This window comes from Nicotiana sylvestris, chromosome 8, assembly GCF_000393655.2.
Source record: "Nicotiana sylvestris chromosome 8, ASM39365v2, whole genome shotgun sequence".
NCBI classification, from domain to species: Eukaryota; Viridiplantae; Streptophyta; class Magnoliopsida; order Solanales; family Solanaceae; genus Nicotiana; species Nicotiana sylvestris.
Genome location: NC_091064.1, coordinates 172,469,977 through 172,488,644, shown reverse-complemented (window position 1 = coordinate 172,488,644; position 18,668 = coordinate 172,469,977). Strand labels below are relative to the sequence as shown.

The window sequence follows — 18,668 nt, the reverse complement described above, 5'->3', positions numbered from 1 at the left end:
ACAGGTCCGGGTCCATTTACCGAAAATATTGACTGAAGTCAACTTAAATCCATTTTAAAAGTCAAAATTTATTATTTTTCACAGATTTTCACATAATGGCTTTTCGACTATGCGCCCGGACTGCGTACGCAAATTGAGGTGATGCCGAAAGAGGTTTTTGAGGCTACGAAACGTAGAATTCACTTTTAAAACAAGTGAAGGTCACATCCTCCACCTCTAAAATAACCGTTCATCCTCGAACGGACATAAGAAGGAAGTACCTGAGTCGGGGAAAATATGGGGATAACAGCTCCGCATATCGGACTTGGACTCCTAGGTCGATGCCTCAGCAGGCTGACCTCTCCACTGAAGACGAACAAAAGGAAAACTCTTCGATCTCAACTGACGAACCTGCTGGTCTAGATTAGCCACCGGCTCCTCCTCATAAGACAAGTCCTTGTCCAACTAGACAGTGCTGAAATCTAACACGTGGGATGGATCGCCATGATATCTCCAAAGCATGGACACATGAAACACTTGATGCACGCCTGATAAGCTCAGCGGCAACGCAAGTCTGTAAGCCACATCTCCCACTCGATCAAGAATCTCAAACGTGCCAATGAACCTAGGGCTAAGCTTGCCCTTCTTCCCAAATATCATCATGCCCTTCATAGGCGACACTCGAAGCAATACTCGCTCACCAACCATGAATGCCAAATCACAAACCTTGCGGTTGGCATAACTCTTTTGCCTGGACTGAGCTGTACGAAGCCTATCCTGAATAATCTTGACCTTGTCCAAGGCATCCTGAACCAGATCCGTACCCAACAACCGAACCTCCCCCCGCCCCCGCTCAAACCATCCAACCGGCGACCGACACCGCCTACCATACAAAGCCTCATAAGGAGCCATCTGGATACTCGACTGGTAGCTTTTGTTGTAGGCAAACTCTGATAAAGGCAAAAATTGATCCCACAAACATCCAAAGTCAATGACACAAGCTCGGAGCATATCCTCCAAAATCTGAATGGTCCGCTCGGACTGACCGTCCGTTTGAGGATGAAATGTTGTGCTCAACTCAACCTGTATGCCCAACCCTCACTGGACCGCTTTCCAGAAATGTGAGGTAAACTGCGTTCCTCGATCCGAAATGATAGACTTGGGCACACTAAGATAACGAACAATCTCCCAGATATAGATCTCAACTAACCTCTCGAAAGAATAGGAGACTGCCACAGGAATGAAATGTGCTGACTTGGTCAGCTTGTCAACAATAACCCACACTGCATCGAACTTCTTCTAAGTCCGTGGGAGTCCAACCACGAAGTCTATAGTGATACGCTCCCACTTCCACTCAGGAATCTCAATCTTCTGGAACAAACCGCCAGGTCTCTGATACTCGTACTTAACCTGCTGATAATTCAAACACCGAGCCACATATGCAACGATGTCCTTCTTCATTCTTCTCCACCAATAATGTTGTCACAAATCTTGATTCATCTTAGCGGCGCCCGGATGAATAGAGTACCAGGAACTATGGGCCTCCTCTAAAATCAACTCTCAAAGTCCATCTACATTAGGCACAAAAATTCGACCATGCAATCTCAAAACTCCATCATTACCGAAGGTAACCTGCTTGGCACCTCTGTGCTGCACCGTGTCTCTAAGGACACACAAATGAGGATCATCATACTGCCGATCTCGGATACACTCCAATAAAGAAGAACAAGCGACTGTGCAAGCTAACACACGGTTGGGCTCAGAAACATCCAACTTACGAGCTGGTTGGCCAAAGACTGAACATCCAAAGCAAGTGGTCTCTCAACGACTAGAATATAAGAAAGACTGCCTATACTGGCTGACTTCCTACTCAAAGCATCGGCCACCATATTGGCCTTTCCCGGATGATATAAGATGGTGATATCATAGTCCTTTAATAGCTCCAACCACCTTCTCTGCCTCAAATTTCGCTCCTTCTACTTGAACAAATACTGCAGACTCTTGTGATACGTGAATACCTCACATGTCACGCCATACAGATGATGCCTCCAAATCTTCAATGCGTGAACAATGGCTGCCAACTCCAAATCATGAACCGGATAGTTCTTCTCATAAATCTTCAACTGCCGCGAAGCATATGCAATGACCTTGCTATCCTGAATCAACACCGCACCAAGTCCAACACGAGATGCATCACAATAAATCGTATATGGCCTTGAATATATGGGCAAAACCAACACTGGTGCTGTAGTCAGAGCTGTCTTGAGCTTTTGAAAACTCGCCTCACACTCGTCCGACCATCTGAACTGGGCACCTTTCCGGGCCAACCTGATCATCGGGGTTGCGATAGATGAAAACCCCTCCACCAACCGATGATAGTAGCCTACCAATCCCAAGAAACTCCGGATCTGTGTAGCTGATGCTGGTCTAGGCCAGTTCTTGACTGCCTCAATCTTCTTCGGATCAACCTAAATACCCTCTGCTGACACAACATGACCCAGGAATGCAACTGAACTCAACTAGAACTCACACTTCGAAAACTTAGCATACAACTGACTATACCTCAAAGTCTAAAGAACCACTCTATGATGCTGCTCGTACTCCTCCCGGCTATGGGAATAGATCAAAATATCATCAATGAAGACTATCACAAACGAATCCAAGTAAGGCCTGAACACTCTGTTCATCAAATCCATAAAAGCTGTTGGGGCATTTGTCAACCCGAATGACATCACCAAGAACCCATAATGCCCGTACCGAGTACAGAAAACTGTCTTAGGGACATCGGATGCCCTAATCCTCAACTGATGGTAGCCAGATCTCAAGTCAATCTTTGAAAATACCTTGGCACCCTGAACCTGATCAAACAAATCATCAATCCTCGGTAGTGGATACTTATTCTTGATTGTAACCTTGTTCAACTGCTGATAATCAATACACATTCTCATCGATCCGTCCTTCTTTTTAACAAACAACACCGGCGCACCCCAAGGTGAAACACTAGGTCAAATGAAACCTTTTTCAATCAAGTCTTGCAACTGCTCCTATTTCAACTCAGGCGGGGCCATATGATATGGCGGGATAGAAATGGGCCGGTTGACCAAAGCTAAATCAATGCAAAAGTCAATATCCCTGTCGGGTGGCATACCCGACAGGTCTGAAAAGAATACCTCAGAAAACTCACGAACAACAGGCATAGAATCAATAGAAGGAACCTCAGCACTAGAATCACGGACATAGGCCAAATAGGCCAAACACCCCTTCTCGGCCATACGTCGAGCCTTCATATATGAGATAACACAGCGGATAGAATGACTAAGATTCCCTCTCCACTCTAAATGAGGTAAACCCGGTAAGGCTAAGGTCACAGTCTTGGCATGTCAGTCCAAGATAGAGTGATAAGGTGATAACTAGTCCATCCCTAATATGACATCGAAATCAACCACGTCCAGAATAAGCAAATCTACACGAGTCTCAAGACCCCCAATCGTAACTACACATGAACGATGGACTTGATCTACTGCAATAGAATCACCCACCAGTGTAGACACATAAACAGGAGCACTTATATAATAGGCATGACCAGATACGGTGCAAAATAAGATGACACATAGGAGTATGTAGATTTCGAATCAAATAAAACTGAAGTATCTCTGCTACAAACTAGAACAGTACATGTGATAACTGCATCGGAAGCCTCAACCTCGAGCCTGGCTAGAAGAGCATAACATCGGGGCTGGGCCCCACCACCCTGAACTATATCTTTGGGATGGCTGATGCTTGTTGGCCTCCACCTCTAGCGGCCTGAGCTCTACCTCTAACACATCTACCTCCAACTCTAGCACCTTTACCCCCACCTCTAGCTGGCTGGGTGGGCTGTGGAACATTCGGTGTCTGAACCATGGCACGGGAACCCTGATGCTGAGAGCTACTTGGTGCTCGAGGGCGAAACCTAGCAATGTGACCCATATCACCACAAGTGTAACAAGCCCTCGGCTACTGAGACTGCTAACCCTAACGACCTGAATGACCACCCTGAAAACTCTGAAGCGGCGGTGCACTGTAGAACTGCTGATCAAAATACTGCATATGGGGACCACGACAACCCGAAGCACCATGAGAAACCGGAAGTGCTAACTGAAAGGGCCTAGGAGGATAGCCTCTACCATAAGAATCTTTGCCTCCAGACGAGGTACCACTAAATCAGCCTGAATGACGAACCTCTTGTCAAACCCCTGACCACCTCCCTGCAATAGAACCATCTCAACTCTCCTGGCCACATTGACCGCCTCTTGGAAAGAAATCTCACTCCCTGTCTCCTTGGCCATCTGAAGCCGAATAGGCTGGATAAGTCCCTCAATAAACCTCCTCACCTCTCTCTCTCTCTCGGTGGGAAGTATGATAAGAGCATGACGAGCCAAGTCGATGAATCTGGTCTCATATTGAGTAACAGTCATAGAACCCTACTGGAGATGCTCAAACTGCCTCCGGTAGATCTCTCTCTGAGTGATGGGGAGAAACTTCTCCAAAAATAGTTGAATAAACTGCTCCCAAGTCAAGCTAGTGATCTGGTTGGTCTAGCCAAGCAATAATCTCTCCACCAAGTCTTGGCGGATCCAGACAAGCGAAAAGTAGCAAAATCAACCCTATTGGTCTCCACGATCCCCATGTTCCTGAGAACCTCATGACAGCTGTTTAGATAATCTGGGGGATCCTTAGAAGATACATCGCTGAAAGTAGTAGTGAAGAGCTTGGTGAACCTATCAAACCTCCACAAAGCATCGGCAGACATAGTTGCTCCATCACCGGTCTGGGCTACCATACCCGGCTGAACTGCTCCAACTGGCTGGACTGCTGGAGTTTAGAACTAGGGAGCTACCTGCTCTGAAGTGCGAGTAGCAGGAGTCTGGGCTCCTCCTCCAGCCTAACAGACGGCTGGTGCTACAGGAAGCAAGCATGCCCGGGTGACACTCTCCATAAGGCCCATTAGACGGACTAGAGCATCATGGAGTACGGGGTTGGCATAAACCCCTCTGGGACCTGAGCTGGGCCCACCAGATCTATCGGGGCCGGAACCTCATCATCAAGTCAACCTGAGGCTTCGCCGTTGGTGCTGCTGCTCTAGGTTGAGCTTTGACCCTACCTCAGCCTCTAGCACAGCCTCGGCCTCACCCTCTGCCCCTAGTGCGAGCTGATGCTGGAGGGCTCGGGCTACTGGTCAGTGGATGAGGAAGCGCATGTTTTTTCCATTTGCGAAAGCATAAAGTAGAAATTCAATAAGCATTGAGAAACCAAACCGCACGACGGGAAAGAATAAATGTGATGTTTTTCCTGACTCTGTAGCCTTTGGGGGATAAATACAAACATCTCCGTACCGATCCCTCAGACTCTACTAAGCTTGTCTGTGAACTGAGAGACCCATGTAACCTAGAGCTTTGATACCAACTTGTCACGACTAGGATTTTCCACCCTCAGGAGTCATGATGGCGCTTACTAATGTGAGCTAGGAAAGCCGACTGTTTGAACAAATTACTTGTTTACCAATTTTATATTCTTTAACAATTATAAAGCAATAACGTGTAGACAGCGGAAATTACAATAAGCGGAAGAAATGCAGTAAACTATCTGAAATATGAATCTAATACAACTATTTGAGCCTCGACCACCTAGAACTGGTGTCACAGTTACACAGACGATCTAAGAATACTACATACAAGCTCTGAAAGATAAAAAATACATTGTTTCTGAACTAAGTAAATGAAACAGGAGTAAAGGGATAGAGGGAGACACTAGGGCCTACGGACGCCTACAGGACTACCTTGGATCTCCGCGTAGACTGAAGGCAGCCACCAAATCTACGGTCTAAAAGTTGTTGCTCCGGGATCTGCACACAGTGCAGAGTGTAGTATCAGCACAACCGACCCCATGTGCTGGTAGGTGCCTAGCCTAACCTCGGCGAAGTAGTGACGAGGCTAGAACCAGACTACCAATTAAACCTGTGCAATTTAACTATATATAGCGGAAAAGAAGAACAATAATCTACAGTCAAGTATGGGAGGGGTAACAAACTGTGGGGGAACTATCAATTTAGAATAGAAAGACAACCGATAACTAAAAGAAACAATATATCTCAGATATCAACAAAGAATTAGAAATCAATAAGTGCACGACATCACCCTTCGTGCTTTTACTGTCGTCCTCACCAAAGCAATCAAGTAATGAAAATGTGCACGGCATCACCCTTCGTGCTTTTACTCTCGTCCTCGCCATATAATCAATATAATCGTCATGGAATGGTACATCGTGCGGCACGACATCATCCTTCGTTCTTTACACTCTTTCATCACAAATCATACACGGCATCACCCTTCGTGCTTTAACACTCTCTCACCAAAACAATAAATGGCATCACCTTCGTGCTTTAACACTCTTCCTTACCCAAACAACAATCACAAACAATAGGGCAAGGGAATAAATGAAATTAAAATAAGAATCCCGGCAAGGGAACAATAGTTCAACAATCAAGTCCCGGCAAGGGAACAACATCAAAAGGAACATCAATATCCCGGCAAGGGAGATATTAAAAGCAACAAATTCCCGGCAAGGGAGACAATATAATGATTCTCTTTTCCTTTTCACTTTTACTTCTCAACTCACTTTACAATTTGAGCCAATGCTCTAAAAGATTCAATTACCACTTATACTTTCACATTTCATTGTACTACTTGAGCCAATGCTCCTCAATGTTCAAATGTCTCAATTACTTCCACAAACTTTGCCCAACAATAGAAATCATCATCAAAGCATGAATAATACAACGAAGTCATAATAATCACAATATAAGACTCATGGGCATGCTTGACATCAATGTATAGATACTCGTCACCATGCCTATACGTTGTACTCGACAATACCACATAGAAAATAGGACTCGACCCCTAATCCCTCAAGCTAAGGTTAGACCAAACACTTACCTCGATGCCATGAACACAATTCAAGTCTCTACTATTGCTTTACCTCTTGATTCCACCACCAATTTGCTCGTATCTAGCCACAAGTTACTTAATTACATTAATAAATGCTAAATGAATCAATTCTAATGTATGGATATGAGTTTTCTATAGTTTTACCCAAAAAGTCAAAAATTGGCCCCAGACCCACATGGTCAAAACCCAAGGTTCGAACAAAAACCCGATCATCCATTCCCCCATGAACACAAATATATAATTTGTTTTGAAATCGGACCCCAAATCGAGGTCCAAATCTTCAATTTTTGAAAATCCTAGGTTCTACCCAAAACATCCAATTTTCCCCATGAAAATCATTGATTTTTGAGTTGAAATCGTGTAAAAAAGATGTTAATGATTGAAACAAACGAGTTAAAATTGACTTACGATCGATTTGGAAGAAGAGTTGTCTTTGAAAAATCGCCCAAGAGTGTTTTGGTTTTGAAAGAGTGTTAAAAATGAAAGATTTTCGGCTAAGTTATAAAATTGCAGGTTGCAGATGTCGCAATTGTGACCAGGGTTCGCAATTGCGAACCCAGACTTCTGCTAACTTTGTATTTGCGAACCCTGAGGAAAACCAGGCGTCTTCGCATTTGCAAATGTGCCTTCGCATTTGCGATGTCGCATTTGCGAATAAGGCAGCCCAAGCCACTTCTTGCATTTGCTATACAATGCTCGCATTTGCGAGCCAGGCTTCGCCAACATACCAGCAAATATTTAAGTGAAATTTTCACTCCGTAGCCTATCCAAAACTCACCCGAACCCTCGGGGCTCCAAACCAAACATGCACCCCAACCTAAAAACATCATACGGACTCGCTCGTGCATTCAAATCACTAAAATAACATCAACAACTATGAATTTAGCATCAAAATCATGAAATTTCTTAAGAACTTCAAATTTTCCAATTTTCTCAAAAATGATCCGATTCACGTCATTTCAAATCCGTTTCTTATCAAATTTCACAGACTTATCTTAAATCACATATACAACTTGTACCGGGTGCCGGAACCAAAATACGAGCCTGATACCATCAAGTTTTAAACATATTTCATCTCCAAAACTCATAAATAATTTCAGAAAACAGTTTTCTTTAAAAATTCCTTTCTCGGGCTTGGGACCTCGGAATTCGATTCCGGGCATACGCCCAAGTCCTATATTTTCCTAGGAACCCTCTGGGACCATCAAATTATGGGTCTGGGTCCGTTTATCCAAAATGTTGACCGAAATCCACTTAAATCCATTTTAAAGTCAAAAATCATCATTTTTCACAGATTTTCACATAATGGTTTTCCGGTTACATGCCCGGACTGTGCACGCAAATCAAGGTAATGTCGAAAGAGGTTTTTGAGGCCTCAGAATGTATAATTCACGTTTAAAACAAGTGATGTCATCACAAAAGATGATTTGTTGGAGTTGAGCATAAGCTGGCCTAATCTGTTGCTAATGCATAGACACACCCTATATAACAGTCTCATTTGGTTTATTTATTTGTAAACATCTCACTTATTATAGTGAGGCCCATTCTTTGTAATAGATATACTAGTACATTTTAGTCCATTAGTCCGATTGATTCTTTTAAGTAGATAGCCACTTTATATTTTTGGACTCTTCTAGATGTACATAACAATTCCTTTTTTTCAGTCAATCTAATGAGAAAACATCTGCTTCTCTTTTCCTTTCTCTCTCATTTCATTCTCCAAACCCTAGCATAAAGTCTTGGTAGAGGAAATTCAATGCTTTCACATGATTTGAATATTTTCGTCCAACATACTAAAAAGAGAGTGTATCAACATGTTGTGCAATATCACCGTCCAGGAATTTGCAACAAGCAAAAAAAAATATTAGGATAAAAAATAATTCAAGTATGCATCGATGAATTAGTATCAAATTCAAAGGGCCTAATTTTTTTTGCCTAAGATGAAATAAAGAAGAGATTTTTATCAAATTTAAGGGCCCTACTTTTTCATCCTCCTTATCCTCCTCAATCTCATGTGCTTTCTCCTTTTACTTCTCTCTCACCATCTCTTCCTTCTCCTACATATGCCTCATTCCTTCTCATCCATCTACCTCCTCACACACTCCACCTGCTTCTAAGAGATCCAGTAAGACTCAAATTCCTCCTGCTCACCTAAAACAATATGTTTGTAACTTTCCTCCATCCCTGTCTGGCCCCAGTTCTTCTTATGCTTGCCTTCATAGTTTAGTTAACACCGCTGAGATTGAATGTGATGACCCAAAGGGTCATCTTATATTTTAGAACTCGATTCCGTGTTCTGAGGCATTCAAAATCTTATTTTATTCCTTTTTGATTTGCATGCGTAGTCTGGACGCATTTCTGTAAAGTCTTTATGTGGAAACTGACGAAATAATATTTTTTGGCTTAAAAAGTTAATTTTAGTTGACTTCGGTCAATGTTATGGGTAAACGGATCCGGATCTAGATCCGTATTTTGATGGTCCCAGTGGGTCCGTAGAAAAATATAGGACCTGGGTGTAAGACCGAAATTAAATTCTGAGGTCCCTAGCCTAAGAGATGAATTTTTGAAGAAAATTAAAAAGGCTGAAAATGTAATAATTTAAAGAATTTGATCTTGTTGGTATCGGGCACGAATTTTGGTTTTGAAGCCTGTTACAAGTCCGTTATGATATTTATACCTTATCTGTGAAATTTAGTGAGAAACGGGACTGATTTGACATGATTCGGACCTTTGTTTGAGAAAATTAAAGTTTTAAAACTTTCTTGAAAATTTCATGCAATTTGGTGCTAAATTCATAGTTATAGGCGTTATTTTGGTGATTTGATCGCCCGAGCAAGTTCATATGATGTGTTAAGACTTGTGTGTGTGTTTGTTTTGGAGCCCTGAGGGTTCGGGTGAGTTTCGGATAGGCTACGGGACGTCTAGACTTAGAAAAATCTAGTGTTGGATAGTTGCAGAGTTGTAGGTCTCGGATCTTGGAAGTGCGGCCGCAGTAGGAAATTCGCGGACCTCAACCGTGGTGGGAACTTCGCGGACCGCGGTGGAGATTTCGCAAGGCGCCTAGAATTTTGCGGACCGCGTTGTGAGGAATCAAAGGGTTTTTTATAAGTGGAATTTTTTCATTCATTTTTCAATTTTTCAAATACTAAAACATAAGAGACAATTTTCCAAACATTTCTTCTTCCCCAAATCATAAGTAAGTGATTCTTAATTCATTTCTTTCACTCTTTTACTTCTCTTTACAAGATTTCATCCTAGAATATAAGGTTTTCATTGTGGAATTGGGAATTTTGGATAGAACTTAGGAATTTCAAAATTTGGGAATTTAGACCTCAAATTAAGGTCAGATTCCAAAATAAATTATATATCCAAGCTCGGGGGTGAATGATTTATCGGGTTTTGGTCCAAATTTTGGGTTTGGACCAAGCGAGCCCGGGTGTTGACTTTTATTAACTTTTTCAAAAATGGCCTAAATTGAATTCCTTGCTATCGTGGATAGTTCCTAAGGCTTAAATTGAATCGTTTGATTGGTGATTTTCTAGATTATATTGGTCCGGAGGCTTGTGTGAAAGGAAAGGCTATGATTGAGCTTTGAGTGGCCCGCGGAAGCGAGGTAAGTGTTGGGTCTAACCCTGGCTTGAGGGATTAGGTATTACTTGCCTATTTGCTACGTGTTTTGATATTGGGTACAACGTATAGGTAAGGTGACGAGTACCTATGCATTGTTGTCAAGTCATAGCATGCGAGTAGTCTTATTCTTGTAACTGTTGTACTCTTTGATCATATATTTCATGTTTAGACTTGTTATTCCATGTGTTGAGCAACTCTTATCATGTTTTATGAAATTTTGTATTGATTGAGTATTAACTCAGAGCTGAGGCTGGTATGTGGAATTAAATATTGAAGTAAGACTGGTTCTTGATAATTCTATCTTCCTGTTGTTATTGTTCCTTGTTTTGGTGAGGGAGAGTGATAATGCACGAAGGATGATATCGTGCCATATTTTGTAAGTGATAATGCATGAAGGGTGATGTCATGCCATATTTTGTGAGTGTACATGAAGAGTGATGTCGTGCCATATTCTATGAGTGATAATGCACGAAAGGTGATACCGTGCCATATTCTGTGAGTGATAAATGCACGAAGGGTGATGCCGTGCCATGTACAAGAGAGTTAATACACGAAGGGTGATGTCATGTCGTTTCTATTGTTTCTTATGGTGAGGATGAGATTAAAAGCATAAAGGGTGATGTCATGCACTTGTTTTACGAGGTTTATTACTGTCGTTGGTGCAAAGCATGTTATTCACTACGTTTCTTTACTGTTACTATTTTTAGAATCTGATATTCCCTTCAGCATGTTTTCCCTTTTCCGTTACAATCTGCTTAGTTTCCATTTGATGTTATTTTCTCATATATGATTTGAATGCATATGTTCATGTTATTGTCGTGTCCTAGACTCGTCACTACTTAGCCGAGGTTAGGTTCGGCACTTACCAGTACATGGGGTCGGTTGTACTGATACTGCACCCTACACTTTCTATGCAGATTTCGGTACTGGACCGTGTTGATCAGAGTTGGGTTGCTGCCTTCAGTCCAACAGGAGACCCAAGGTAGATTTGCCAGCATTCACAGACCCTGAAATCCCCTTCTAGATATCCCATCTTACTGTTTTTACTTTAATTCAAAGACAATTGTATTTTCTGTCAACCAGTATTTGTAGTAACTTTTAGAAGTTCGTAAATTGTGAGACTAGTTTCTAGGTAGTCGTGTATAAGTATTTGGGTAATTATAAACTTCCGCACTTTATTAATTAGTGATGTTTTAAATTATTGGCATCTAGTGAATTGCTTAACGGGTTAGCGTATTTAATTTCTATATCTTGGCTTGCCTAGAAACTGAAAAGGTTAGGCGTCATCACGATCCGGATGGTGGGAAATCCGGGTCGTGACAAGTTGGTATCAGAGCACTAAGTTGGTATCATCCTGACGGTGCTTATCCCCTAGGGGCTACAGAGTTTTAGGAAACAAATTCACTTCTATTCTTCTCTGTCGTGCGATTTGATCTCTCAATGCTAATTGGACACTCTACTCTTGTTATTTCGCTGATGGCGAGAACACATATCGCTTTATTGGCTGATCAGTAGTTGGAGCCCCCTGTAGCAGCTCCTACGAGGGGTAGAGGTCGAGGACGAGGCAAGGGCAGGGCTTAGCCAAGAGCTCGAGTAGCAGCACCAGCGGCGGAGCCTCAGGTAGAGTTTGATGAAGAGGCTCCATCCCAGACTGTTCCAGCAGGACCAGCTCAGGTCCCGGGGGGGTTATAGCCACTCCAATGCTTCAGGATGATTTGGTCCGTCTAGTGGGCCTTATGGAGAGTGTAGCTCAGACCGACACATTACCTGTAGCACCAACCGTCTCTTAGGATGGGGGAGGAGCATAAACTCCCGCTACCCATACTCCGGAGCAGATGGCTCCTCAGTTTCAGACTCCGACAGCTCAGCCAGTTGGAGTAGTTCAGCCAGATATTACAGCACAAGACGCTAGTGGATCAGTCATGTCGTTTGAGGCTTTGTTGAAGTTGGAAAAGTTCACCAAGATTTTCCCGGTTCATTATAGTGGGGCAGCTTCTAAAGACCTACAGGACTATTTTGACTGCTGCCACGAGGTGTTGCCAAATATGGGGATAGTGGAGACCAATGGGGTCGACTTTGCTATATTCTAGATGATAGGGTCCACCAAGAGATGGTGGAATGATTTTGTGTTGACTAGACCAACTGGGTCGTCTGCCTTGACTTGGGACCAGTTCTCTCAGCTATTTCTCGAGAAGTTCCTACCTATTACTCAGAGAGAGGACTATCGCAGGCGGTTCAAGCATCTTCAGTAGGGTTCTATGAATGTCACTCAGTATGAGACTAGGTTTTTTGATTTGGCCCATCATGCTTTTCGTATACTTACTACTGAGAGAGAGAGAGAGGGTGAGGAGGTTCATTGAGGGACTAGCTTAGCCTATCAAGTGTCATATGGCTAAGGAGACATGGAGCGAGATTTCTTTCCAGGATGTAGCCAATGTGGCCAGACGAGTTGAGATGGTTTTAGCTCAGGGGAGTGGTCAGAGGTCTGATAAGAGGCCTCGTCATTCTGGTGAATTTAGTGGTGCTTAATATGGAGGCAGGGATCCTTTTGGTAGAGGCCACCCTCCCAGGCCATTTCATTCAGCACTTTAGGCATCCCACGGTGCTCCAGGTGGCTGTGGCCCTCATATGCAGTATTCCAATCAGCCAGCCTACAGTGCACCACCAGCTCCTATTAGTGCACCTCCGCTCCAAAGTTTTCAAGGTGGTTATTTAGGCCGACAGGGCCAGTTTCAGGGTCAGCAGTCTCAGCACCCAAGGTCTTGTTATACTTGTGGCGATCCAAGGCACATTGCTAGATTTTGCCCTCGAGTATCGAGCAGTTCTCAGCATCAAGGTTCTCGTGTCGTGGTCCCGGCACCGGGAGTTCCACCGGCTGCTCAGCCAGATAGAGGTATGGGTCAGGCAGTTAGAGGTGGAGGTCGAGGCATTAGAGGTGGAGTATAGACAGCTAGAGGTGGAGGCCAGCCAGACAGGGCTTGTCCTCGAGAGGTAGTTTATAGTGGTGGGGCCCAGCCTCAATGTTAAGTCATCTGACATTGTTATCATAGGTACGGTTTCAGTTTGCATTAGGGATGCCTCAGTATTATTTGACCCGGGATCTACTTATTCGTATGTATCATCTTACTTTGCTTCATATTTGGTTGTGCCTCATGATTCCTTGAGTGCTCCCGTGTATGTGTCCACGCTTTTAGGAGATTCTATCATCGTAGATCGTGTCTATTATTTGCGTATGGTTGTCATAGGAGGTCTTGAGACCCGCGTAGGTCTTCTGCTTCTCGATATGGTTGATTTTGATGTTATTTTGGGTATGGATTGGCTGTCACTTTATCATGCTATATTAGACTGTCATGCCAAGACAATGACCTTAGCCTTGCCAGGGTTGCCTCGATTAGAGTGGAGAGGGACTCCTAGCCATTCTTCCAGTAGGGTTATATCTTATATGAAGGCTCCGCGTATGGTCGAGAAAGGGTGCTTGGCTTACTTGGCTTATGTTCGTGATTCTAGCGCAGAGGTTCCTTCCATGGATTCCATACCAGTTGTCTACGAGTTACCAGAGGTATTTCCAGCAGACCTGCCAGGGATGCCACCCGACAGGGATATTGACTTTTGCATTGATTTGGCTCTGGGCACTCAACCCATTTCCATTCCGCCATACCGTGTGCCCCGCCAAAGTTGAAAGAATTGAAGGAGCAGTTGCAAGATTTTCTTGATAAGGGCTTTATTTGACCTAGTGTCTTGCCCTAGGGTGTGCCGGTGTTGTTTGTAAAAAAGAAGGATGGATCGATGAGGATGTGTATAGATTATCAGCAGTTGAACAAAGTCACCATCAAGAATAACTATCCATTACCGAGGATTGATGATTTATTTGATCAGCTTCAGGGTGCCAAAGTGTTTTCAAAGATTGATTTGAGATCTTATTACCATTAGCTGAGGATTAGGGCATCCGATGTCCTAAGACAGTTTTTTGGACTCGGTATGGGCATTATGAGTTCTTAATAATGTCATTTGGGCTGACAAATGCCGATGAGTAGGAAGTCAACCAGTATGGGCAGCCTTGCGTATTTTTCAGTCTGTGAGAGTCCGCTTGCATTGGATGTTCACTCATTAGACAATAAGTTTGTGAGGTTGGATGTTTCTGAGCCCAGTCGTGTTTTAGCTAGCATAGTTGCTCGGTCTTCCTTGTTTGAGCGCATCAGAGATCGGTAGTATGATGACATTCATTTACTTGTCCTTAGGGACATAGTGCGGCACGGAGATGCCAAGCAGGTTACAGTGGGAGATGATGGAGTTTTGAGGATGCAGGGTCGTATTTGTGTGCCTAATGTGGATAGGCTTCATGAGTTGATTCTAGAGGAGGCCCACAGTTCCCGATATTCTATTCATACGGGCGCCGCTAATATGTATTACGACTTACGGCAGCATTATTGGTGGAGGATAAAGAAGGATATAGTTGCATACGTAGCTCAGTGTCTAAATTATCAGCAAATAAAGTACGAGTATCAGAGACCTGGTGGTTTGCTTCAGAAGATTGAGATTCCTGAGTGGAAGTAAGAGTGTATCATGATGGATTTTGTTGTTGGGTTCCCACGGACTCAGAGGAAGCTTGACACAGTATGGGTTATTATGGATAGGCTGACTAAGCCAGAGCATTTCATTCCTGTGGCAGTTTCCTATTCTTCGGAGCGATTGACAAAGATTTATATCCATGAGATCGTTCGTCTTCATGGTGTGCCCGTGTCTATCATATCTGATCGAGGTATGCAGTTTACCTCACATTTCTGGAGAGCAGTACAATGTGAGTTGGGTACGCGGGTCGAGTTGAGCATAGAATTTCATCCTCAGATGGGCAGACAGTCCGAGCGTACTATTTAGATTTTGGAGGATATGCTCTGCGCCTGTGTTATTGACTTTGGAGGTTCTTGGGATCAGTTCTTGCTGTTAGCGAAGTTTTCCTACAACAACAGTTATCAGTCGATCATCCAAATGGCTCCATATGAGGTGTTGTATGGTGGACGGTGTCGATCACCAGTTTGGTGGTTTAAGTCGAGGGAGGCTCGGTTATTGGGTACAGATTTTGTACATGATGCCTTGGATAAGGTTAAGATCAGTTAGGATAGACTTCGTACAGCGCAGTTTAGGTAAAAGACTTATGTTGACCGTTAGGTTCGTGATATGGCATTCATGGTCGAGAGAGAGTATTGCTTCAGGTGTCACCCATGAAGGGCGTAATGAGATTTGGGAAGAAGGGCAAGTTAAGCCATAGGTTCATTGGGACTTTTGAGATTCTTCGGAGAGTGGGTGAGGTGGCTTATGAGCTCGCATTGCCACCAAGTTTATCAGCAGTCTATCCTGTATTCCATGTGTCCACGCTCCGGAAGTATCATGGTGATCCATCCCACGTGTTAAATTTCAGTTCTGTCCAGTTGGACAAAGATTTGAGTTATGAGGAAGAGTCGGTGGCTATTCTAGACCGGCATGTTCGTTAGTTGAGATCAAAGAGCAATTCTTCGGTTCGTGTGCCGTGGAGAGGTCATCCTATTAAGACAGCTACCCGGGAGTCCGATATGCGGAGCAGATATCCCCATCTTTTCTCCGACTCATGTACTTTTCTATGTCCGTTCGAGGACGAACGGTTGTTTTAGAGGTAGAGAACGTGATGACCCAAAGGGTCATCTTATGTTTTAGAACTCGATTCCATATTTCGAGACCTTCAACACCTCATTTTATTCCTCCTCGTTTTGCATGCACAGTCCGAGTTCGTTTTCGAAAAGCCTTTATGTGGAAACTGACGAAATAATATTTTTTGGCTTAAAAAGTTAATTTTAGTTGATTTCGATCAGTGTTTTGGGTAAACGAACCCGGACCCGTATTTTGACTGTCCTGGTGGCTCCATAGAAAAATATGGGACCTGGGTATAAGCCCAGAATCGAATTTCGAGGTCCCTAGCCTAAGAATAAATTTTTGAAGAAAATTGAAAAGGCTGAAAATGTAATAATTTAAAGAATTTGATCTTGTTATTATCAGACCCATATTTTGGTTCCGGAGCCCGGTATAGGTCCGTTATGATATTTATGCCTTATCTGTGAAAGTTGGTGAGAAACGGAACTGATTTGACGTGATTGACCTTTGGTTGAGAAAATAAAAGTTTTGAAACTTTCTTGAAAATTTCATGCAATTTGGTGCTAAATTCATAGTTATAGGTGTTATTTTGGCGATTTGATCGCCCGAGCAAGTTCATATGGTGTGTTAAGACTTGTGTGCGTGTTTGGTTTGGAGCCTGGAGGGCTCGAGTGAGTTTCGGATAGGCTACGGGATGTCTAGACTTAGAAAAATCTGGTGTTGGATAGTTGCAGAATTGCAGGTCTCGGATCTTGGAAGTGCGGCCGCGGTAGGAAATTCGCGGACCGCAGCCGCGGTAGAGATTTTGCAGTGCGTCCAGGATTTCGCGGACCGCCTAGTGAGGAATCAGAGGGTGCTATATAAGCGGGATTTTTTCATTCATTTTTCAATTTTTCAAACACTAAAACATAAGAGGCGATTTTTCAAACATTTCTTCTTCCCCAAATCATAAGTAAGTGATTCTTAATTCTTTTACTTCTCTTTACAAGATTTTATACTAGAATATAGGCTTTTCATTGTGGTATTGGGGATTTTGGATAGAACTTAGGAATTTCAAAATTTGGGAATTTAGACCTCAAATTAATGTCGGATTCCAAAATTAATTGTATATCCGGGCTCGGGGGTGAATGAAGTTCATGAATTGTGACATCAGTTTTTGGGTAGTCGTGTATAAGTATTTGGGTAATTATAAACTTTCGAACTTTATTAATTGGTGATGCTTTAAATTATTGGCATCTAGTGAATTGCTTAACGGGTTAGTGTATTTAATTTCTATATCTTGGCTTCCCTAGCAACTAAAAAGTTAGGCGCCATTAAGATCCCGACGGTAAAAAATCCGGGTCATGACATTGAGCCTGCCTCATATCAGCAGGCAACATCTGTTGCTGCATGGCAGAAGGCCATGAGGAAAGAATTTGAGTCCTTAAAGGCCAATCATACTTGGTCCGTTTTTTTCAGCTACCAGCTGGCAAGAAACCTATATGCTGCAAATGGGTTTATAAAGTCAAGTATAGGGCTGATGGGACTATGGAAAGGTATATGTCTAGATTGGTTGTTAGGGTTGACACCCAGGTTGAGGGTGTGGACTTCAATGAAACATTCACCTCTGTTGTCAATTTTCCACTGTTAAGTGCCATGTTGTTGTGGCTGTCAAGCAAAACTGGCCTTTATTAACTTGATGTCAACAATGTCTTTTTTGCATGGTGACCTGGATGAGGAGGTCTATATGAGGTTGCCACCTGGGCTGTCAACCACTCCTTTAATTGATCCTGGTTCATCTTCTTCTCCTTTGGTTTGTCATCTTCAAAAGTCTTTATATGGTTTGAGACAGGCTTCAAGGCATTGGTATTCCAAGCTATCTCAAGCTTTATGTTATATAGGATACTCTTCTTCTTTCAATGCCTATTCCCTCTTCTCTAGAACATCTGGTTCTTCCACTGTTCTGTTGGTTGTGTATGTTGATGATATTATTCTCACGGGTAATTAAATTGTTGCATTAAATAACTTTCTGGATAATGAATTTAAAATCAAAGACTTGGGAGTTCTCAATTATTTCCTTAGGATTAAAGTTGCATACAATTTTGGTGGGATGTTACATCAGAGAAAATTTATTAAGGACCTTCTCAAAAAGTACCATTGTGAGAATGTTACTCTTGTTACTTGTCCCCTTGACCTAACTGTCAAACTCAAAGCAGACATGGGGGATCCTCTTCTTTCTCCTGTCCTGAATTGTATAGGAGTCTGGTGGGCAAGCTCAACTTCCTCACTCACACCAGACCAGACCTGGATTTTGCTGTACAACACCTAAGCCAATATCTTCAGAAGCCCACCTCCCCTCACATGTATGCAGCCTTGCATATACTCAGGTATCTTCAAGGGTCTTCTGAAGTTGGAGTTTTCATCAGCAACTCCCCTAAACTTTCACATTCTGCATATTGTGATGGTGACTGG

General features: G+C 43.0%; 1 protein-coding gene across 1 annotated transcript; it reads left to right on the top strand.

The window, feature by feature from the left end:
• Positions 1-12,983: 12,983 nt before the first annotated feature.
• LOC138876014 (uncharacterized) lies at positions 12,984-14,274 on the top strand. The gene is made up of 3 exons (XM_070154900.1): positions 12,984-13,116; positions 13,207-13,488; positions 13,646-14,274. The coding sequence occupies exons 1-3, from the start codon at positions 12,984-12,986 to the stop codon at positions 14,272-14,274; spliced, it is 1,044 nt and encodes a 347-aa protein (XP_070011001.1).
• The last annotated feature ends 4,394 nt before the right edge of the window (positions 14,275-18,668 follow it).

What these genes read in the sequence shown, in the direction of transcription:
- LOC138876014 (XM_070154900.1), top strand. Translation starts at nt 12,984, where the DNA reads ATGGCTAAGGAGACATGGAGCGAGATTTCTTTCCAGGATGTAGCCAAT. An exon ending in TCATTCTGGTGAATTTAGTG is followed by an intron (nt 13,117 to 13,206) that starts GTGCTTAATATG and finishes ACGGTGCTCCAG; the next exon opens with GTGGCTGTGGCCCTCATATG. An exon ending in GGCTGCTCAGCCAGATAGAG is followed by an intron (nt 13,489 to 13,645) that starts GTATGGGTCAGG and finishes TTGTTATCATAG; the next exon opens with GTACGGTTTCAGTTTGCATT.